This window comes from Hyperolius riggenbachi, chromosome 1 (assembly GCF_040937935.1).
Source record: "Hyperolius riggenbachi isolate aHypRig1 chromosome 1, aHypRig1.pri, whole genome shotgun sequence".
NCBI lineage: Eukaryota > Metazoa > Chordata > Amphibia > Anura > Hyperoliidae > Hyperolius > Hyperolius riggenbachi.
The window spans coordinates 159965426-159989443 of NC_090646.1; the positions used below are offsets into that span (position 1 = coordinate 159965426).

General features: G+C 45.4%; 1 protein-coding gene across 1 annotated transcript in view; it reads right to left on the reverse strand.

Moving 5' to 3' along the window:
* Positions 1-18565: 18565 nt before the first annotated feature.
* GALNTL6 (polypeptide N-acetylgalactosaminyltransferase like 6) overlaps positions 18566-24018 on the reverse strand; it is a 1483691-nt gene continuing 1478238 nt past the window's right edge. The window contains exon 12 of the mRNA XM_068269254.1: positions 18566-19414. Within this exon, the coding sequence (XP_068125355.1) occupies positions 19247-19414 (168 nt within the window). The 3' untranslated portion in view covers positions 18566-19246. The remainder of the gene's footprint in view (positions 19415-24018) is intronic.

Sequence of the window (24018 nt, forward strand, 5' to 3'; positions counted from 1 at the left end):
ACACAGGGCGACTTTTTGTCAAAGTCAGCAGCTGCATTCAGCAGAATGGAGCTGCTGACACTCTGGAAAGTGTCGTCCTGTGTAATACAATATAACTATGGCTTGATGGATATCATTTTAAAGCTCTCTTTCTCCTCTTTCTGACGACACCTAAATCGTTTCCCTACGCCTTTTAGTTTTCTCTATTTTCGCGATCGAATCCGCGGTCGCGGCAATTTCAATCGCGAAAATAGCGAAAACTAAAAGGCGTAGGGCGGCGGTTTATATATCATTGGAAAGAGGAGAAAGAGAGCTTTAAAATGATGTGCATCTTTCCATAGTTTCTGCACTGCTCGGAGTCCCTTTAACATGAGGTCACTCATCACTAAGCCCACCCCCGTTTCTAAGCCCCACCACCGTCTCCTGTCATGATGCACATGCACCTGGCTGGCTCTGGCTTCCACTATCATAGGGAAACGCAGGGGGGTATTACAGCTGCCCAGAATCCCCCCTCAAACCAGGGCTGGTGCAGTATTTGGGGACAGGCACAAGATTAGACACCAGAATTTCTGCAGTCATTCTGCAGCTCACAGTACTGACCCCTTTCTTTCTAGCTACAGTTTGCTTTGGATGTAGCAGTAGCATGTGAACAGAGCATGGAGCAGTAGAGTGTGTACAGAGCATGAAACAGCTCTGGGGAACTTAACAGAGTTAGTTATGAGCACAGCCCTGTGCCCCTGCTGTGTGAATGCTTCATTTTCCCCTTCATTAGCAATGTCATGTCAGCTGTCCTCATTATTATCCGTATCCAAACTGCTCCTGATCATTCCCGTTGTTGATTTGGAGTAGATCGGACATTTAGGAAATAATTGTCAGATCCTGTCAGTCGGATGGGAAATTGCATTGTGTGTACCCAGCATGATGTCCTACCATATTATTATACTGTATTGTGCGTGGCTGGGGGAGACCTTTTAGGAATCCCCCCCCTTGGTCTCCCCCCCTTGAAAATCCTGGGTTTGCCCCTTACCATGGTGCTCTGCACACAGTAACTCTGTAGAAGGCTTAAAATAATTAATTACTAAGCTCCAAATACTAATATTTACCCAGATAGTGGGAAAAAAACACCAGGGGAACACACTTTCACAGTAGGTGGACATTCAGAGGGAGGGAGGAGTGAAGCCGACTCCTGCATCACATATTGGGGCGGCTTGCGCCTCGATAATTTTTTTCCGTCTCCACACAGCCCAGACGGCCGGGATACAAGAGGAGGAATCCGGATAGTGGGAGAGCCCCCCCAAATCGGGTCAGTCCCGACGATTCTGGGACGGTTGGGGGGCATGCTTATAGGGGCTCACAATCTAATCCTACCATAGACATGTTTATGTATGTGTTGTGTTTCTATTGTAGTCTAGGGTCAATTTAGGGGGAAGCCAATTACCTTATCTGTATGTTTTGGGGATGTAGAGGAAAGCCACAGAGACACGGAGAGAACATATTGTACAACCTCCATGCAGATAGCACCCTGGCTGTGATTGGAACCGATAACCCAGCATTGTGAGGTGAGCGCGCTATCCGGTACACCACAGTGTAGAAAAAGGGGGTGTGGCCTGCATTGAGGGGCAGAGTTTAGGGCACCATAGCTTGTCTGCATAATTGTTCCTAGCTCTCTGCATAAATTTGCATAATTTTTCCTAGCCCTCTGCATAAATTTGTCTGCATAATTTTTCCTAGCCCTTTCTGTCAGCTTTTTGCCTATTCATCTAATTAAGTCTGTGCCCGCCCCCCGCCTGGAGGATGTGTTTGTTTGCTGTTTGATTATATATTCAATTGCACTGATGTGACAAGGTAACACTTGAGAAAGGCCTCTGGCCGAAACTTTTTTTTCTTTAGTAGTTATGGTACTTTAATAAATCTGCAAATTTTGCCTAAAATCCCGTAGAGACCCAGTCTTTCTTCTATTTGGTTATTTATGTATATTTGGTTATATATGTATTTATGTAGTGCAGTGGCGGACACAGCCAACAGTGGGCCCCTGTGCAAAATTGTAATTGTGGGCCCCCTATGACCTGCGGCGCGCGTGTAGCGCGCCGCGGCAAAATATGGGCGTGGCTACAACCTGCGGCGCGCTTAGCAAAAATTAGTGGATAGAGCGTGCGGCGCGTAGCGCCGCGGCAAAACAATGGGCGTGGCAATGACCGGATGAGGGCGGAGCTAACTGTAACTTAAAGCGAGCCTGGGGTGAGGGTTTATTTCCTTTTAAACAATACTAGTTGCCTGGCGGCCCTGCTGATCTATTTGGCTGCAGTAATAAACTGAATTACACCAGCAACAAACATGCAGCTAATCTTCTCAGTTCTGACAATATTGTCAGAAACCCCTGACCTGCTGCATGCTTGTTCAGGGTCTATGGTTGAAAGAATAAGAGGCAGAGGACCAGCACGGCAGCCAGGCAACTGGTATTGCTTAAAAGGAGAGAAATATGGCAGCCTCAATATTATTCTCACCTCAGGTTCCCTTGAAAAGTGCAACGCAAAGACAGTGGGCCCAAGTTTTGGTGACCCTTTCCCCAGAAAATTCACATAATTGTGCAGGTTTTCTCAAGAAAATACACATATATGCCCAGAAAATACGTGCAATCATGTCGGCAGATATGCCCAGAAAATACGTGCAATCATGTCGGCAGATATGCCCAGAAAATATGTGCAATCAAGTCGGCAGATATGCCCAGAAAATACGTGCAATCAAGTCGGCAGATATGCCCAGAAAATACGTGCAATCAAGTCGGCAGATATGCCCAGAAAATACGTGCAAACAAGTCGGCAGATATGCCCAGAAAATACATGCAATCAAGTCGGCAGATATGCCCAGAAAATACGTGCAATCATGTCGGCAGATATGCCCAGAAAATACATGCAATCATGTCGGCAGATTTGCGAAGAAAATACATGCAATCATGTGGCAGACCTGCCCAGAACATACACCTGCTAATATAAATAAAACAAAAACATTTACTCACCTGCAGCAGCAGACCTCCTGTCCCAGCCTCCATCCGGCGCACAGCTCCCATGGGTGGTTGGGTGGATAGGTAGCCTAGTGGGTGGGTGAGTGGGTGGGTGGGTTGGTAGCCTGGTGGGTGGGTGGGTGAGTGGGTGGGTTGGTAGCCTGGTGGGTGGGTGGGTAGGTAGCCTGGTGGGTGGGTGGGTAGGTAGCCGGGTGGGTAGGTAGCCTGGTGGGTGGGTGGGTAACTAGCCCGGTAGGTAGGTAGGTAGCCCGGTGGGTGGGTAGGTAGGTAGCCTGGTGGGTGCGTGGGTAGCCGGGTGGGTGGGTAGGTAGCCTGGTGGGTGGGTTGGTAACTAGCCCGGTAGGTAGCCGGGTTGGTGGTTAGGTAGGTAGCCGGGTGGGTGGTTAGGTAGGAAGCCTGGTGGGTGGGTAGCCGGGTGGGTGGGTAGGTAGGTAGCCGGGTGGGTGGTTAGGTAGGTAGCCGGGTGGGTAGGTAGGAAGCCTGGTGGGTGGGTAGGTAGCCTGGTGGGTGGGTGGGTAACTAGCCCGGTAGGTAGGTAGGTAGCCCGGTGGGTGGGTAGGTAGGTAGCCTGGTGGGTGCGTGGGTAGCCGGGTGGGTGGGTAGGTAGCCTGGTGGGTGGGTTGGTAACTAGCCCGGTAGGTAGCCGGGTGGGTGGTTAGGTAGGTAGCCGGGTGGGTGGTTAGGTAGGAAGCCTGGTGGGTGGGTAGCCGGGTGGGTGGGTAGGTAGGTAGCCGGGTGGGTGGTTAGGTAGGTAGCCGGATGGGTAGGTAGGAAGCCTGGTGGGTAGGTAGGTAGCCGGGTGGGTAGGTAGGAAGCCTGGTGGGTGGGTAGGTAGCCTGGTGGGTGGGTAGGTAGGTAGCCTGGTGGGTGGGTAGGTAGCCTGGTGGGTGGGTTGGTAACTAGCCCGGTAGGTAGCCGGGTGGGTGGTTAGGTAGGTAGCCAGGTGGGTGGTTAGGTAGGTAGCCGGGTGGGTGGTTAGGTAGGTAGCCGGGTAGCCGGGTGGGTGGGTAGGTAGCCTGGTGGGTGGGTTGGTAACTAGCCCGGTAGGTAGCCGGGTGGGTGGTTAGGTAGTTAGCCGGGTGGGTGGTTAGGTAGGTAGCCGGGTGGGTGGTTAGGTAGGTAGCCGGGTAGGTAGGTAGGTAGCCGGGTGGGTAGGTAGCCGGGTGGGTAGGTAGCCGGGTGGGTGGTTAGGTAGTTGGGTGGGTGGTTAGGTAGGAAGCCTGGTGGGTGGGTAGGTAGCCGGGTGGGTAGGTAGCCGGGTGGGTGGTTAGGTAGTTGGGTGGGTGGTTAGGTAGGAAGCCTGGTGGGTGGGTAGGTAGCCGGGTGGGTAGGTAGGTAGGAAGCCTGGTGGGTGGTTAGCTAGTCGGGTGGGTAGGTAGGAAGCCTGGTGGGTGGGTAGGTAGGTAGCCGGGTGGGTAGGTGGTTAGGTAGCCGGGTGGGTGGCTATCCGGGTGGGGGGCCCGACTCCTATCCTCCCTCCCTCCCTTCCTTCCTCACCTCGGGGGGCCCCCTCCCGATATGCGCGGCGGGAGAGCGAGCGGCAAATGCAGGAAGTCTTCAGGGCTCTCCAGGCATCCGCTAGAGGCCCAGCCGCTGAGTCTCCAATATGTCTCCAACTGGAGACATATTGGAGACCAAGCGGCTGGGCCTCTAGCGGATGCCTGGAGAGCCCTTCCTGCATTTGCCGCTCGCTCGCTCTCCCGCCGCGCATATCGGGAGGGGGCCCCCCCAAGGTGAGGGAGGGAGGGAGGATAGGAGTCGGGGGGCCCCCCGGGAATAAAATAATAAAAAAAAAAAAAAAAAAAAAAATACTTAATGGGCCCCTGAAGAAAACGGAACTTCAGGGGCCCTCGTGCGGCGGCACGGCCTGCACGGCCGTATGTCCACCCCTGAGTAGTGTCAATCAACACAGAGAAACCCAAATAGTCTAATATTAGTTACTGTGGGTAGCATATTAATCTATGATTGATAACTGCTTTTTGCGTTGTTTTCAGGCCCAGAAGCATTCATCAGCAGAGAGGAGAACTAGGACTTGATTACCTGACTAAGGAAACACAATATATCTTCCTCTACTCATAGTTTATTATTATTATTTTGCAATAAAATTTTACTTTCAGGTCTGTGGAAATGATTAAATCAATGTCACTAACGTATAAGTAAAGTACTTAATGGAATTTCCCATCTACTGCTGTTGTTACAGAGGAAGCAGGATGCATATATTAAGGTGGACGTGCCTGCGCTGCCTGGATTCTTATGAAATAATTCAAAAAGCAGATGCTGGAACAGGTGTCCTACATAAGGCCATAATTTCCCACCACAGTGGTTACTGCGGAGGACACAGCAGCATGGAGCAGGTAGATTTAAAGGCCCTGTCATGGCTGGATTAATTAACCTGCGCCAAGAAGATTTAAACCCAAAGTAAAGCCAAGTAAGAAAAGTTGCCTGCAAAACACGGCTGCTGAGGTAACACTGTTTATATTTTTACAATTTCTATGCCTGCTTCAGGGATTGTACAGTGATGAATGACCTTTCTCAAATGTGTCATATTAGCATCCTGTGGCTCAGGATATTGTCTCGTCCCACTGGTTCTTCCTGTACTAATGTGGGTATAGTAGTGCGTCTTGCTGCATTAAGGAGCCACCTCTTATATTCATGGAAAACAGCTACAAAATGGTGTGATTTTTGAATTGTGTATCTCTCCTATATACTCCTTTACTGACTTTATACTCTGTCTGTTTTCTGAACCTACCTTTGTGTAGATGCTAAAAATAAATTTTTGTTTTCACGAATGCTGGCATGTAACTCCAAGATGCAAGCCAGCACTTGGTCTGATGAGGGTAAGCATCCAAATCCTGCCAGTCATGCAGAAAACTGCAATTGACCATGTATTGTTTCCCCACTTGCAAATTTGGAAGCAGCTTATTGATTTCGATAGGCTGCAATTCCCTGTTCAATAGTGTGCAGGAAATCCAGGCCCGTATTTATCTCAGAGGAGCCGATAGGCACAGTTGTCCTGGCACCGTAGACTTCACCCTCCATGGACCTACAACCTCCCCACCAAACTGCACCACTAGTGTGGCCCAGCTGTGACTTCTCCCTTACTTCCCTTGCCCGTCATAGGTAGCTACAGTTGCCCCTTAATATTAGGTAGCCAGAAGTACCCTCAATATTAAGTAGCTAGAGGTGCCCCCAAGTGTTATGTAGCTAGAGGAACCTCAGTGTTAAGTAGCTAAAGGTACCACTGGCTGAAGTAAGCTCTCATCAGTGGAATGCAGAGAGCAGGGTGCGTAACCTCTCATTTACACTCTCATCAGGACTCTTCATAGGGAGGAGGGAGGGAAGCGCTTGTGGAGGCGAGTGAGTTGCCTTTCATCATCAGGCGCCTGTACGCACGTGCCTACAGTGCCTTATGGTAAATCCGGCCCTGAGGAAATCGCTCCGAATCGCCACTAGTGAGAATAAACCCTCAGTGGCATCCGAAGGAGGTATCACTGGGAGCGGCCTGCCCCGGGTCTCAACATGCATGGGGGTGACAACTGGCAACCCTGCAGCCTCAGTGTCCGCTGCTATGCAGAGTATAGCGCACTGCAGAAGACATGCCGCTATCTCACCTGCTCCCTGGAGTCCAGCGATGTCAGACTTCCTGTCACCGCTAAGCTCTCCCTCCTGATGCAGGAAGAGGCACCAGACAGTAGGGGGAGATGAGCGGTGACAGCCTGTAAACATTGGTGGACTCTGCGGTGGAGCAGGTAGGATAAACAGCATGTCTCCCAGCTGCGCTATAACTCTGCATGTGGCTAATTAGACTGGGATCAACTATTCCAGGCTACATATACTGGAGGCAACTATTCAAGGCTATCTATGCTGGGGGCAACTATTCCAAGCTACCTATGCTGGGGGCAACTATTCCAGGCTATCTATGCTGGGGCAACTATTCCAGGCTACTTATACTGGGGGAAACTATTTCAGGCTACCTATACTGGGGGCAACTATTCCAGGCTACCTTTGCTGAGGGCAACTATTCCAGGCTACCTATGCTGGGGCAACTATTCCAGGCTATCTATGCTGGGGGCAACTATTGCAGGCTACCTATATTTGGGCAACTATTCCAGGGTACCTATACAGGGGGCAACTATTCCAGGCTACCTATATTTGGGCAACTATTCCAGGCTACTTAAACTGAGGGCAACTATTCCAGGCTATCTATGCTGGGGGCAACTATTCCAGGTGACCTATACTGAGGGCAATTATTCCAGGCAATCTATTCTGGGGGCAACTATTCCAGGCTACCTATATTTGGGCAACTATTCCAAGCTACTTAAACTGGGGGCAACTAATAACTATACCAGGCTACTTATACTGGGGGCAAATATTCCAGGCTACCTATACTGGGGGCAACTATTCCAGGCTACTTAAACAGGGGAGCAATGATTCCAGGCTACCTATACTGGGGGCAACTATTCCAGGCGACCTATACTAGAGCAACTATACCAGGCTACCTATACTGGTGGTCCAGTTAACCTATACTGGAGCAACTATTCCAGGCTACCTAAACACGGGGCAACTATTCCAGGCTACCTATACTGGTGGCAACTATTCCAGGCTACCTATACACGTGGCAACTATTCCAGGCTACCTATACACGTGGCAACAATTCTAGGCTACCTATACTGGGGGCAACTATTCCAGGCTACTTATACTGGGGTTCAGGCTACCTATACTGGGGACAACTATTCCAGGCTACCTATACACGGGGCAGCTAGAGATGAGCCGAAATTTTCGAAATTTCGAACTGCTTTTATTACGAATGCGAAATTTAACATTACGACCCAAATTCGTAATTTCGTAATTAATTTTCAAATCGAAATTTCACTCCCGTAATTACGAATTTCGTTTCTCTAACCGAAATTTTACTTTTTCAAGTTTGTAAGGGTTTCTATCCCTCTAGATGCCTAAAATGAATAGCACAGCCAGCCGCCTCTCTCTCTCTCTCTCTCTCTCTCTCTCTCTCTCTCTCTCTCTCTCTCTCTCTCTCTCTCTCTCTCTCTCTCTCTCTCTCTCTCTCTCTCTCTCTCTCTCTCTCTCTCTCTCTCTCCAGAGATTTGTAGTATTTCAAAACCATACTCACATTCATGACATGTCCAGGGATCAAACCCAGGCCAACCACATGGAAGACAGCTATGCTCACCACCATACCACCAAACACACACTAAATAGACTGCTAACCTAAATCTTACTTGTAGACAGTCATATGAGACACATGCTGGGTGCAGGGCTTTGTGATTGGACCATGCGATAGAGTGAGGTGCAAAAATGAAATCATGCCTAGCAGAGGATGGTTTCACAGTGCTAAATGCTAGGCTGGCTGTGGTGCAATTGGTTAGTGTGTCTGGCTGGTAACAGCAAGGTTACAGGTTTGATTCCATCCAGGCATGTCTTTTCCTTTTGCGTTCAACAGTTGTCCAAACAGAGCCAACAGAGCCCCAGATAGCCATGTAGAGTTAGGTCACAGCTAGCCTGGCTGTGGTGCAATTGGTTAGTGTGTCTGGCTGGTAACAGCAAGGTTACAGGTTCGATTCCATCCAGGCATGTCTTTTCCTTTTGCGTTCAACAGTTGTCCAAACAGAGCCAACAGAGCCCCAGATAGCCATGTAGAGTTAGGTCACAGCTAGCCTGGCTGTGGTGCAATTGGTTAGTGTGTCTGGCTGGTAACAGCAAGGTTACAGGTTCGATTCCATCCAGGCATGTCTTTTCCTTTTGCGTTCAACAGTTGTCCAAACAGAGCCAACAGAGCCAACAGAGCCCCAGATAGCCATGTAGAGTTAGGTCACAGCTAGCCTGGCTGTGGTGCAATTGGTTAGTGTGTCTGGCTGGTAACAGCAAGGTTACAGGTTTGATTCCATCCAGGCATGTCTTTTCCTTTTGCGTTCAACAGTTGTCCAAACAGAGCCAACAGAGCCCCAGATAGCCATGTAGAGTTAGGTCACAGCTAGCCTGGCTGTGGTGCAATTGGTTAGTGTGTCTGGCTGGTAACAGCAAGGTTACAGGTTCGATTCCATCCAGGCATGTCTTTTCCTTTTGCGTTCAACAGTTGTCCAAACAGAGCCAACAGAGCCCCAGATAGCCATGTAGAGTTAGGTCACAGCTAGCCTGGCTGTGGTGCAATTGGTTAGTGTGTCTGGCTGGTAACAGCAAGGTTACAGGTTCGATTCCATCCAGGCATGTCTTTTCCTTTTGCGTTCAACAGTTGTCCAAACAGAGCCAACAGAGCCCCAGATAGCCATGTAGAGTTAGGTCACAGCTAGCCTGGCTGTGGTGCAATTGGTTAGTGTGTTTGGCTGGTAACAGCAAGGTTACAGGTTTGATTCCATCCAGGCATGTCTTTTCCTTTTGCGTTCAACAGTTGTCCAAACAGAGCCAACAGAGCCCCAGATAGCAATGTAGAGTTAGGGCACAGCTAGCCTGGCTGTGGTGCAATTGGTTAGTGTGTCTGGCTGGTAACAGCAAGGTTACAGGTTCGATTCCATCCAGGCATGTCTTTTCCTTTTGCGTTCAACAGTTGTCCAAACAGAGCCAACAGAGCCCCAGATAGCCATGTAGAGTTAGGTCACAGCTAGCCTGGCTGTGGTGCAATTGGTTAGTGTGTCTGGCTGGTAACAGCAAGGTTACAGGTTTGATTCCATCCAGGCATGTCTTTTCCTTTTGCGTGCGCGCGCTGCGCCATTGAACCCCATGGGGTATTTTGCGTGCGTAAAACTTTACGCATGCAAAACTTTGTGCTCGGTGTTTGGACAACTGTTGAACTCAAAAGGAAAAGACATGCCTGGATGGAATCGAACCTGTAACCTTGCTGTTACCAGCCAAACACACTAACCAATTGCACCACAGCCAGGCTAGCTGTGACCTAACTCTACATGGCTATCTGGGGCTCTGTTGGCTCTGTTTGGACAACTGTTGAACGCAAAAGGAAAAGACATGCCTGGATGGAATCGAACCTGTAACCTTGCTGTTACCAGCCAGACACACTAACCAATTGCACCACAGCCAGGCTAGCTGTGACCTAACTCTACATGGCTATCTGGGGCTCTGTTGGCTCTGTTTGGACAACTGTTGAACGCAAAAGGAAAAGACATGCCTGGATGGAATCGAACCTGTAACCTTGCTGTTACCAGCCAGACACACTAACCAATTGCACCACAGCCAGGCTAGCTGTGACCTAACTCTACATGGCTATCTGGGGCTCTGTTGGCTCTGTTTGGACAACTGTTGAACGCAAAAGGAAAAGACATGCCTGGATGGAATTGAACCTGTAACCTTGCTGTTACCAGCCAGACACACTAACCAATTGCACCACAGCCAGCCTAGCATTTAGCACTGTGAAACCATCCTCTGCTAGGCATGATTTCATTTTTGCACCTCACTCTATCGCATGGTCCAATCACAAAGCCCTGCACCCAGCATGTATCTCATATGACTGTCTACAAGTAAGATTTAGGTTAGCAGTCTATTTAGTGTGTGTTTGGTGGTATGGTGGTGAGCATAGCTGTCTTCCATGTGGTTGGCCTGGGTTTGATCCCTGGACATGTCATGAATGTGAGTATGGTTTTGAAATACTACAAATCTCTGGAGAGAGAGAGAGAGAGAGGGAGAGAGGGAGAGAGGGAGAGAGAGAGGGAGGGAGGAGGGTTATTCATTTTAGGCATCTAGAGGGATAGAAACCTTTGCAAACTTTAAAATACTAAATTTCGTAATCGTAATTACGAAAATTTGCGTAATTTGCGAAAATTACGAAATTTCGATTACTGCTAAAATCGTAATTGTAGTAATTTCGCGAAATTTCGGAAATTCGTAATTAGGTCATTACGCTCATCCCTAGGGGCAGCTATTCCAGGCTATCTTTACTGGGGGCAACTATTCCAGGCTACTTATACTAGGGGCAACTATTCCAGGTTACCTACACTGAGGGCAACTATACTTGGCATTAACCACCGTAGCGCGCTTAGCATACCACACTCACTCCTTTCCTTTTTTGGGCAAGGGGTGGTGGTCGTCATTTAATACCTAGCATCAGGTATCAAATTCCCTAGGTATGCCACTGCAAGCCTTAACTCAAATGACCCAAGTCCGTAAACCAATGCAGAGAGCATAGTAATAAGGATCAGTCCCATACATAATAAGGATCAGTACCATACATAAGACATTTTTGTTTTGGCCTGACTTCAGTAAAGTCTCTATAGGTTACTGTGCATTGTTTTTATTCCATAAACCCATTTGAGATTTATTTGAAAGGATAAGATGAGAGCAATACCAGTTAGATTTAAGCTTTTATTGCTGTGACATGACAAACAAATATAACTAATACTTTCTTACACATCACACTTTTCCAAGGTCAGCACATCCGGGGGGGGGGGGGGGGGGGGGGGGGGCGGGGGAGGGAAGGTTACCTTTGCCCCAGGGCCCCATTCAGATGTTGAACCAGCCCTGCATATTTGATTTCACAATTTCATGAAAATTTTAGTAAATACGAAAACACCATTTCCATAGTAAAAACAAGTTAGATGGAAATGCTAGACCATTAACTATTCTGCTTCTGATATCTGAAGGAGAGGAAACTCCTAAAGAAAACAGCCCATCCCCATCCTCAGTTAAACACAAAATCGAACAAGGCAAATACTAATTGCATTCAGGAGCATGATCAGTGAATGCAAATGATGTAGAGAAATAAAATAGTTAAAACAACTTTTATGGGTCAAATGTGCTTGGATTTGGAACAGCACATTAGCTTACTTCCTGTTCTGGATTGAGCTGGTATCCGGGTCAGTCAACAGTTACCAGGTAACATGCAAAGTAGAAACATAGATGCCTAATTCCCAGAATCTTAATTCTGCAGGTTGACTGAGACATTCTGGCTATATACCAGCCTGCACAGGTGAAAAAGCTTTGTCATTGGTTAAAACCCTGGACCTATGGGGAGCCCCAACGAGAGGCTCGTAGATGCTTTGCCAGGACTCCCTGAATAGTATAACTGGAGAGCAGGCAAAAGAAGACAGCTGGCAAGTTCAGGAATTACATATGGCCTCATGTGTCCATATGAGGAAACAAAACTTTAGAGTTCACAGGAAGATGGTGTGAGACCTTATCTTTGCTAACAGGAAATAACAAGCCCCCGAGGTCTTAAGTCTGTACAGATAGCTACACCCCTGCAGCAAGCAAAGCTTCACAAACCGAATTTACAATAGTCAACATGATTGCTTCCAAAACGTACCTTGTTCGGTTTTGGGCTTATTTGGGCTTAAAATGTGAATGAGATGGAATTAGTTTAAGGCCCCAGGGCTGAAAGAGCTGTTGAAACTGCAGACTTCTGGTGCTCATATATTCTTTTAGAACTGATTTCCTTTTAATCAAAGGCTAGCTTTACACACAACTATTTCAGTTATTCATAGCTGCTAGCAAAACGAATCACATACTAGTCACTGTTCTATCTTGGGATGCCATTGCCAAGATATCCTCATTGAAATTCCATCTACAAAGCCAAATGAGACAGCCACATTCCTCCAGTGGATTCTACATACCGGTAATATAAATACAAATAATGAGGTACGTAAAAGCAATGCCTTTGTTATGGCCTTGCAGTAGCAGGCACAGGGAAAATCTTGCCAATGGAGTCTCTAAAAATATATAAATGAGCTAGTGGGAGTATCAGTATTGCCCACTCCACTGTCAGTTTTGGGTTCAGGAGGGTTTTAATAATTAGACTGTCAAAAATGAATACTGGTAAGAATGTGGATTGAGAGACTTAAATTACTCTCAAGGCAAGGTTTCCCAGTGAGGCATTGCTCTTCACTTTGAGTATTTACATTTCCTGCCTCTTGACATATGACACTCAGCAATGAGTGCATCTAGTTCAGAGGTGTCACTTCAGATGAGATTATTAACAATGGGCACTGGAAAATGGAAATAACTCGTCATGAATACGGTGTAAAAATAGGACTAAAATTAATATTATGCAACAGTCACCAGCAGAGAAAAGCATAAGAACTGTAGCCATAGTCAAGTTAAATAGGAAACCTCTATGGATGTTCGTACAGAAGGCCCAGATAGAAGAAATGGCAATGTAATTAAAAAACCACTATCATGAAAATGTTTAAAACTTAAAGGATACCCCAGGTGACATGTGACATGATGAGATAGACATGTGTATGTACAGTGCCTAGCACACAAATAACTAGGCTGTGTTTTTTTCTTTCTCTATGAAAGAGTTAAATATCAGGTACGTAAGTGGCTGACTCAGGAAGTGACTAGAGCGTGACCCTCACTGATAAGAAATTCCAACTATAAAACACTTTCCCAGCAGAAAATAGCTTCTGAGTGCAGGAAAGAGATAAAAAGGTCAATAGTTCATAGATTTTAGCTCTGGCATACTTCAATGAATGTGTCATTGAGCAAAAACAATAAAATAGTTAAAACCTAAAAAGTAGATTTAAACATTAAATAAAACTGTGGAATATCTTAAAAAGTCATTTTTAGGAAAAGGAAGATAGATACAATTATTTGTTTAATTAGTTTATTTTCGCCTAAAATACATATATATAAGATATGTACATTTGTTTTAGAAGTATAATGCACTATAAATTCCTTTTTGTCATGTCAGTTTTTCGGCTAGTCCATTTTCCTCTTCGGGGATTCTAAGGGTTTCTTTTATTTTCTAAACCAGTTACTTTTCAGGCAGTGCTTTTATAATGCATAACAAGGGGACGTGATCTGCATATGGAGGAAAAAAAGTATTTGCCATCTATTTAGAAAGGGGTCCTTCACAGTGATAGTGGAATATCTTACCTCAGGAAGTAGTTATGACAAACCATATATCTGCACTTAAAGAGGGCTTGGATGCTTTCCTTACATCAAAGGGCATCCACGGCTATAATTACTAGGGAATTCCTGGGAGAGTTGATCCAGGGATTTATCTGACTGCCATCTAGAGCGTTTTGCCGGCGATTTCGGCAAAACGCTCAAGCGCTAGTGCAATAATACCCTATGGGCCCGTTCTCACTTGGGCGATTTGCGTTAATGGCCGGCGATTAACGCAAATCGCCAAACTCAAACAAGTAGCCTGCACCATTTTCAGCCGATTTCCCGGCGATCATGTTTCAGTGCTATAGAAGTGCTAAACACAATCGCTAAAAAATCGCCAAGTGTGAATGGCAATTTTTTAGCGTTCAACGCAAAAAATGGCCATAGCAAAACGCTACCAAAAGCGCTAGCGTTTTGTGTTTAGATAGTGTTGAATGGGCCCTTATAAGGTTTTTAAGGTTTGTAAGGTTCAGGATGGTGTTTTTTTCCTGGTTGAATTTGCTGGATTGATGTCTTTTTTCAACCAAACTAGCTATGTAACTATGTAACAGAATTACTGAGATTCCTCTATGAGGAGATGAGCTAGTCCAAAACCTGTCAGATCTATCATATTTTAGCATCTACTATAAGCACCAGCAACAAAGGAAAAAAAAGTAATTTATAGTGCATTTTACTCTGGGAGAAATGTCCTTCTTTTATTCATATGTACAAATGTATTTCACATTTTTCGTGATAGCGGTCCAAAAGACTGGACATGTTTCGGGGGTAAATTTTTACAACTAGGTGAAATGATTATAACAAATGACTGGACTTTTTTTTTTTTTAAAGGTAAAAATGCTTTGCACATTGTAAGTCATAGACTTGTTAGCCTGACATACATTAGTAAGCAGCGTGTGTATTGTTTCCTTAAGAGCATTGATGACTAGAATGTTTCACAGGTACTAGCGTTGAAAACAGAATTAAGAAGAAATGGATACTGTGTGAGAGGAAAGAGTCCCAGCACCTAGGTGTAGCTAATTCAGGAGACCGCACTGATCTGTGCAACTTGTAGCTCGCTGCCAGAGCCGGGACAAGGTCCTTCAGCACCCAAGGCTGAGACAGCAAAGTGCGCCCCTCCATCCCTCCCACCCCAGCCGCCACACACTGATTCCTATTAGACTAATAGGTGCCCCAAGGCCCACAACCTCCCCAACACCTTAATCTCTAGTTATCTGGCTTGCAGTCACTGTCATGTATCCCCCTTTTCTTATTTCTTTCTGCTTCAAACACAATTGGAAATGATAGCTGAGTGAGTTGTGCGCCCCCTCCTACAATGCGCCCTGAGGCTGGAGCCTCTCCAGCCTCTGCCTCGGCCCGGCCCTGCTCGCTGCAGTGTCTTAATGAATTTACAGTTACAGGGCGTGCTCAGGCCTGGAACATACACATTTATAATCTTGATAGAGAGAGAGGAATGCTGGCAATGCCGTTCAAACCTTTATTGAAATAGTTTACAGTTGAATGGTACAGAAAGGGCTAAATGCAGCTATGTGGGCACCAGGTTAGAGAGTCCCCACTGTGCAACATTCCGACAGATTTGCGATTTCTGACTCCAATTCCGGAGGCAGAAAGTGTTTTTTTCTTTTTTTTGCCATTTTTGTTAATAAAGTTAGGTAATTTAAAAAAAAAAAGTTTGTTTTTACAGAATCCGTAACATAGTCTGACTTGGAAATCCTTGGTAATATTGGACCAATCAGAGAATGCCAAGCTTGACCGCAGAGATCAGAAAACCACAGAAATTTTAAACCAACCTCATGGCTCAAAAATATGGTAGTATCCGGTGGTAGTTTAGTAATGGGTCTAAAATTATTGCAGAAATCCTATTTCCAATAAAAAATTCTCTGATTGGTCCAATGCTTCTGAGTTCTATTATTGTCCTTAAATTTACGAGTTGCGGTAATGCAGCATTCCAAAGGATTTCTGAGTGCTGATTTCCATTTACCACTGCGGACTGCCAATTTCCGATCAGAAACTCAGAAATCAGCCTTCTGCTGGAATTTTTCAACCATCCCTTATGGTCATGTCTAGGAGAACTCATGGAAAGGCATGTGATTTGTTTGATCAGCTGATAGATTTGCAAAGCTCTGATTTGCTGTGATCACATCCTTCTTTAGCACATGGTGCTGCTTAGCAAATCAGAGATTTACAAATCTATCACCTGACCAAACTGATCACATAATTCTCCTTGAGTTCTAGACATGGCCATTACCAGCTAGCACCCTGCATGCTATGATACTTTTATAATGCGCGTTACACTAAAAAATGTGTGCTACTCAAGTAGCATAACGTGCAGTATTCTAGCAATGTATGCATTACCTAGGTAATACAAACTGCGATATTTGTGTAGCATGTGTTACGTACCTGGTAGGGATGATCAATGATATGCAAATACTTCCGAGTTTATGCAAATGTATGTGAATTTTTATGCAAGTATATGTAGCTTGAAATTGGACCAATCAATTTAAACCAGTGTGGGACTTGATTGGTCCAATTTCAAGCTGCATATATTTACAAATAATTTAACATACATTTGCATAAACTCAGAAGTATTTGCATATCATTGATCATCCCTAGTACCTGGAAAACGTATCGGTAAAATTGACATGTGCTAACTGCACACAGCAAACTTTGCCATATTTCCCGTCATATCCCCATAAAATGGGTAGAAAATGTCTCTGCATCTTATATGGCCGATACGAACTGATAGCACATCGGGGATTCCCTGCCTATGTGTGCCTGGCTCCCCGCTTGCCTCTCCTTCTTCCTAATGTCTCCTGGCCCAAGAGGTAGCGTGAGTAGCGGCAGCTTACCTAATCCATGCGCCCGCTATGAATGCAGACATCCGTCTCCTCTCCACTTCTCTCTCTAGTTTTCAGCTTGAACTGATCGCATCATCACTCAGTTCAAGCCTCTCACTAGAGTGAGAAGTGGAGAGGAGACGGATGTCTGCATTCATCACGGTCGCATGGATATTAGTTAAGCTGTCACTCCCACACTACACCCGGGGGCCAGGAGACATAAGGGGGAAGGTACGTGGGGGGGGGGGGGGGGGAGAGACAGAAGGAGATACAGGCGGACCGATGGGGAGACGTGGGGGACACTGGAAGACACATGGGGATATAAAAGGGAACATGGAGGACACATGGGGAGACATGGGGGACACATGGGGATACAGGAGGACACATGGGGGGATACAGGAGGACACATGGGGGGATACAGGAGGACACATGGGGGGATACAGGAGGACACATGGGGGGGGGCACAGGAAGACACATAGGGGATACAGGAGGACACATGGGGGATACAGGAGGACACATGGGGGGATACAGGAGGACACATGGGGGGGGGCACAGGAAGACACATAGGGGATACAGGAGGACACATGAGGATACAGGAGGACACATGGAGGGGCACAGGAGGACACATGGGGGATACAGGAGAACACATGGGGACACAGAAGGACACATGGGGGGCACAGGAGGACACATGGGGGATACAGGAGAACACATGGGGACACAGGAGGACACATGGGGGGGCACAGGAAGACACATAGGGGATACAGGAGGACACATGAGGATACAGGAGGACACATGGAGGGGCACAGGAGGACACATGGGGGATACAGGAGAACACATGGGGACACAGGAGGACACATGGGGGGGGGCACAGGAAGACACATAGGGGATACAGGAGGACACATGAGGATACAGGAGGACACATGGAGGGGCACAGGAGGACACATGGGGGATACAGGAGAACACATGGGGACACAGGAGGACACATGGGGAACACCATGTACAAGACGCTTCTGGAACATGGACACACCAGGTTTAGTATATATTTTTTTTCCCTGGTTTTTGCTCTCTAAACACAGGTGCGTCTCATATTCTGGAGCGCCTTATACAGCAGGAAATATGGTAAATAAATATGGAACATGTGAGGGCAAAACACAGGGCACTCGTGCAGCACTTTTCAGAGAATATTTGCAAGATCTAATGAAAATAATTAGATTTCATACACATTGTTTGCACTCAGTCTGGTCAAACTGAATGTCCCAGTACCATTTTTTAAGATTTTATTTTAAGCTGGGACTGTAGCAAACATATCAGATCCAGTCCTGATGACAGAACACATTACGGACCTTTGTGACACTAGGAGAGATATACTGGTGAAACTCCAGAAATTAGAATATCATGCAAAAGTTCATTTATATCAGTAATTCAACTTTAAAGGTGTAACTAATATCTGGAATAGACTCATTACATGCAAAGCTACATATTTCACGCCTTTATTTGTTATAATTTTGATGATTATGGCTTTCAATATAAAACTCATAAAATCAAAATCTCAGACCATAAGAATATTGTAAAAATGTTCAGTATTCTAGGCTCAAAGTGTCAGACTCAGCTTACTAACCCAAAACACCTGCAAATGGTTCCTGTTTCATATATTAGTTTTCGCCTTTTAAATTGAATTACTAAAATAAATGAACTTTTTGCACAATATTCTAATTTTTCGAGTTTCACCAGTATACATGAAAAGATGAGTAAATGAAATCTTGGTTTCACTCCTTCCTACTAAACTAGTGTTGGGTTGTTTTTCTTGCCCCTCTTTTAACAATGACCACAACTTAAACAAGTTTTATTGTACAATATCATTTTATTCTATTTTGTGTTTTCGTCAATAAAAAAAGAAAATAATTAAAGGAGAATATTATTCACCATGTTACAGTCTACTTCATGCTACACCAAAGTGTCTTTCTTTTCTTCCATGTTTTCCAGGATTCTGGTCCTGACTAATGACCAGAGAGGAGAGGTACTGGGTGCTTTCTAAAAGTAGAGAGTTAAGCCTGTTAACCTCGTTATTGTATGAAAAGGAATATTTTTGTTCAGCTGCTCATCCCATAGCCCTGCTTGTGTCAGTCAGCAGTCCATGATTGGTGCTTTGAAAGACTCATGTTTCTCATGCAGTCCACTCCCACTTCCCCCCTCCTCAACAAGGGGGAAAATAAATGGAAGAACGTTATCCACTAGAGGTCATTCACAGCTACACACTACAGCAGGAAGTGTCCTGAGTAAGGATAAAAATGCATTTTACCATGGTAGCATAGACTATTTATTCCAAAGGTTATCTGCCCTTGAACCAGCAAGGTAGTTCATTTGAAAGTTTTCAACAGGTGCATCAGTTCTTATTACCATCCAAGGCCTTTGGATACAATGATATCTTGTAAGAATCTCCTATGCGTGGCATATTTCCATAATTTCCTCACAAAGAGGAGGCGGGATCTCAGATATAAAAACCACTGACTCTCGTAGCCCCTTTGATAGTTCAGTGTTGGAGAGCCAATTTGGTTGATCTCTAAGAGGTATTGTAAATGTTGAATTTCTGTAGTATCGTCATGTTGATGTGTTCGAAAATCCACTGCTGTGTTTCTGACAGAGGGTCACATCTGTTCATGAAGATTTTCCTTTCAGCCGGGTTGCAGTCGACACAGCTGTTGCTTACAGGGTGAAACAATGTCTTATCCTGAGGAAGCAAGAAGACAAAGCAAGTTCTCAGTGGTTTTGTTTGTCAAGCAAAATAAAACATTATAAATATCTCTGAGCTATTTGGGAGGGCTGTACAAACTGAAATGAATATTGTCGTGCTGTAATGTGTTTCTAGATGTTCTGCTTAAATGCAACAAATCATTGATGCTACCAAGGGATTCTAAGTAATTCAAAGAAAAAGACAAAGAATAATGAACATGGGATCATTCTGAAGCTGTATTTTACAAAAGGAAATGCATTATTCTTTTCCTATTAACTTTGAATGTACAAACAAGTAAGAGGTAGATAAGGCTACATTATCCCCTATGACCTGTTGATGAAATGGGTAATGAGAGCACAGCTGCTGCTTAAGCAGTACCATTTTTAAAAGGATACTTAAAGGAAACCTGAAGTGAGTAAAATTATTTAAAATAAACACATGACGTAGCTGCATATGAATATTACATACTTACCTCACAGTCAGTTCCTCTCAGAAGCTCACCATTTTTTTCTTACAGTGATCCCTTCCAGTTCTGACAATATTTTGTCAGAACTGAAATATACCAGTTGCTGTCAGTTATATATCAGCAGCTGTCAGTTGCAACTGAATTTGCAAGGTAATGTCCATGTTTCCCTATGGCTCAAGTGGGTGATATTACAGTTTAAAAGTGTGCTGACTCAGTAGCTGTTATGGGGTAATGGCCATTTTTTTAAATGGAGGACAGGGAATTCCATTGATCACAGTGGACAAATAGGACGCAGGACAGGTGGAGAAAGAGATTGAGGAGTAGACTACATGGGAGGTAAGTATGACCTGTGTATGGTTATTTTGACTTTTTATTTTCAGTTCAGGTTCTCTTTAAGTCTGGAAAAAAAGCAGTTTAACTTACCTGGTGCTTCTTGCAGCGCCTGCAGTCATCCTGTGCCAGTGATATCATTTCGGGACCCTCCAGTCAGCAGCGGCGACCCCCTCAAAACTGGCCGGACGTGGCCAGTCACAGGCAACTGTGCCTGTGCGGCCCCCTGCCATGTGTATCCTGATCACGCTCCCACTATCAGGACGCTGCCATGCGCGGGGGCGTGATGAGATGGGCCATGGCCGGCCTGCTTTGAAGGGTCTCCGCTGCTGACTGGAGAGTCCCAGAAGGACACCGTCTGCAAGACTGCATGGGGCTGCAAGAAGCCCCAGGTAGCTGATGTGTGACACGTAAGAACAGCGGAAGGGCATAGACAGCCCTTCTGCCGTTCACATCAAAGGTGCTACGCAGCAGTGCGTGGCGCTATGACCCATTCACTGTAATGAATGGGATCAGCAGCGCAGTGGGTAACGGCGCAGATGGCGTGCGATCGTGCACGGCAATCTGCGCTACATAGATGTGAGCGAGGCCTAAAGGTAGTCTGAAGCTAAAAAAACCCCCAAAAACAAAACAGATACTCACCTAAGGAGAGGGAAGGCTCTAGGTCCTATAGAGCCCTGCCATTCCTCTCTTCATCCTTCCTGCACTTGCTTCCCCATTAGCAGTCTCCAACCAATCGGTCGGAGACTGCTCTCTTCCACTAGGGGTGGGCTTCGGAAATCTTCTGGAGCACTCAGGCTCCTGAAGACTTCTGAAGCCTCCCACGGCATGTGATATGAACGGAGGAGCCTGTGGGGGAATGAGAGGATGAGGAGAGGAATAGGAAGGCTCTAGAAGACCCAGAGACTTCTATCTTTTTAAGTAAGTATCTGTTTTTTTGGTTTGTTTTTGGTTTCAGATTCACTTTAAGATTTCCTTTAAAGGCAATCACGTCAGCAAAAATTAAAGGACAACTATAGTGAGAGGGATATGGAGACTGACTGATACAAATGTCATGGCTGTTCTGCTGATCCTCTGTCTTTAATACTTTAGCCATAGACCCTGAACAAGCATGCAGATCATATGTATCATGTAAGTTAGACTGTATTTGCTGCATTCTTGTTTTAGGTGTGTGATTTAGACACTACATGCCTTAGACACATGCCAGGCAACTAGTAATGTTTAAAAAGAAATACATATGGTGGCTTTCTTATCCTCACTTCAGGTGTCCTTTAAAGGATTACATTCTTAAAGGGAAATTATGGGACGAAAATTGTAAACATTAAAATGCATGTGTACGTATGTCCCAAAATAAAGTGTGCTGTAAATGAATGATTTCCCATGTCATTGTATTATTATATGTTAGCCGACAGGTTTTGGACTAATCCTCATGGAGTACAGTCATATTTTTCCTTATTTTTTAAGAGGACTCCCTAGCAAGAACCTATACAAACATGGTAGTCAGCTGGTCTATTTGCTTGCACATTCTTCTGGTGGTTGGACCGAGTGATTGAATGTTCAGCAATTGCTTATGAAAATAAAGAGAACTTAAGAATCTCTCATGAGGAAATGGACTAATCCAAAACCTGTCAATAGAAGACCACAACCCCCAGAATAATAACAACACCAGCCTGCTCCCTCATGTATCCCTGCTTCATGAAGAAATATACAATGGTGGTACTGCTTTATAATCACATCCTCTACTTTGTCACTCAATGCAGCAAAATATTGGTAATATGTAAAGAGAGAAGAACAATAGCAACGAGGATGACAAACATAATAGCAGTGATGTTGGGTCAATGTAAGGTTACCAATAGTTTAAATATACGCCTTTCTCATTTGCAAGTCTGTATTCCATTGTTTTGATCGAAAAATTATAAAATAAACGTAAGAAAGAAGAAAATAATGCTAATAGTAATGGCAGTTCAGAGTCTTGAATAATAATGCAGACCTTGCACAACCCCTGGCACTCTGGGCATACACTTAGCAGAAGTTGTAATGTGACAGCAATCATTCTACAGTTATCCCAGCAGTCTCTAAGCATTACATGCAATCCCTTTCTGTTTGCAGTACTTTTATTATGTAAATGTAGCGATTTGGCCAACAGGTCAATCCAAATTGTGTTAATATAATCTGCTGCCTCACCACATTTCAGGAAGAGCTGCCTGGAAAGCCTTGAAGTGATCGTAACATTTTAATGTGGACTGCTAATGTGCATGCCATATAACTTGACTATAATAATGTGTCCTTGTAATAATGATGTAAATACTTCCCCAGTAATTGGATATGATTATGCTGCAGTTAAAATGCATAACATTCTGTTTTTGTAATTTGAAGATAAATAGCATATTTGTGATTCCAATCCTCAGTGCAATTTAGCAGCGACTGTATTTCTCGTGTATTTTGTGACATTTATTTTATGTGCATCTCTCTTGGCTACCAATGTTTTTTGCCAGAGTATTCTGTTGGCTGTTGAGGTGCTGCTGGAATGTTTCATTAGGGATGGATGTTAGTACGCAAAGTAAATATATAAAGAAAGCTAGCAAGGCTAGGAACAGTTTGGTTTGCTTAATGTGAGGACTTCATTAACACACAGCAATGGGAAGGAACTCAGGAGCAAAAGAGAGATGAAATGTTTATTTGTGCAGAAACATGATGCATATACTTTTGTTTGAATAAACAATTCTGTCAGTGATAAATTAATCTTGTCTACCTATCAGGAAGGTTGAGCTACAAATCATGCCCCTTCCACCCTTCCCCGCAGCAAAATTTTGATGGGAGACCCCCACATTTTCTCTTGCCTATCGCCGGGGTGAGCCTTAGGGCCCATCTAATCTACACAGCCATAACAAGTTTAGCCAAAAAAACACTTGTATTGGTGGGTGTGAAGTAGTAGTCGGGGCCCCCTTACAGTTCTGCCCCCTCCGCAGTTGCAGGGACTGCTGTCCTGTAATGACACCCTTGCTAACTATCACTGGACATTAACCGTATAGCACCATGGATAAACTGACCCATCGATAAGCCCACCCACCCAATGTCTCCCTGTAGTGTTGATTTTTGAACTCAGAACATTGTTCTGAATTCACCCAAGCACCACACTTCAGCACTGAACCTGCGGACAGAGTCAGAGGGAGTTTACTTACTTGCTGTAATGAATAGTGAATTATCAGCTGCGGTGGATAACAGTACCACCGCAGCTGCTTCTGGTACCCTGCCTGCCAGTCTCCCTGTGCCTCGGGCGTCTAGCATGCCTAGGACGGGCGTGGATGGTCGCCGTTTGTCGGCTGCGGGGAATGGTGGGGCCACCGCGGGCATTGCTGGGTCCCTGCATGCCAGGTTTTCCGCGTCTCAGGCGTCTAGTACGCCGGGGACGCGTGTCTCTACTGTTCTCAGGGGCACATTAGCGCGTGCGCGTGTTCGCAGTCAGGACCTTTATGCCAGGAGGAGGCGCGTCAGCTGACCAGCTGGTCGGCTGACGTCAGGGAGCATGTTAGCCTCTCCTGATTGGCTGAGACTGATGGGCGTGTTTGGAGGGTCTCCTCCGCTTCTTAAGCCTCTCGGCTTCACTTGCAATTTGTCTGCTGTCGTGAATACTTCGTGTTAGCGCTCAGACCTTAGTCAGTTCCCTAGTGTGTTAGAACCGGCAGGAACTTGGAATTCACACTAAGCTTAGGATCTGTTTGATAGCTTAATTTGTACTAATTGTGTATTATCTGTGTATGACTCTGGCTAGCTCTGACCAACCTTACTCTTAGTGATACTGTAC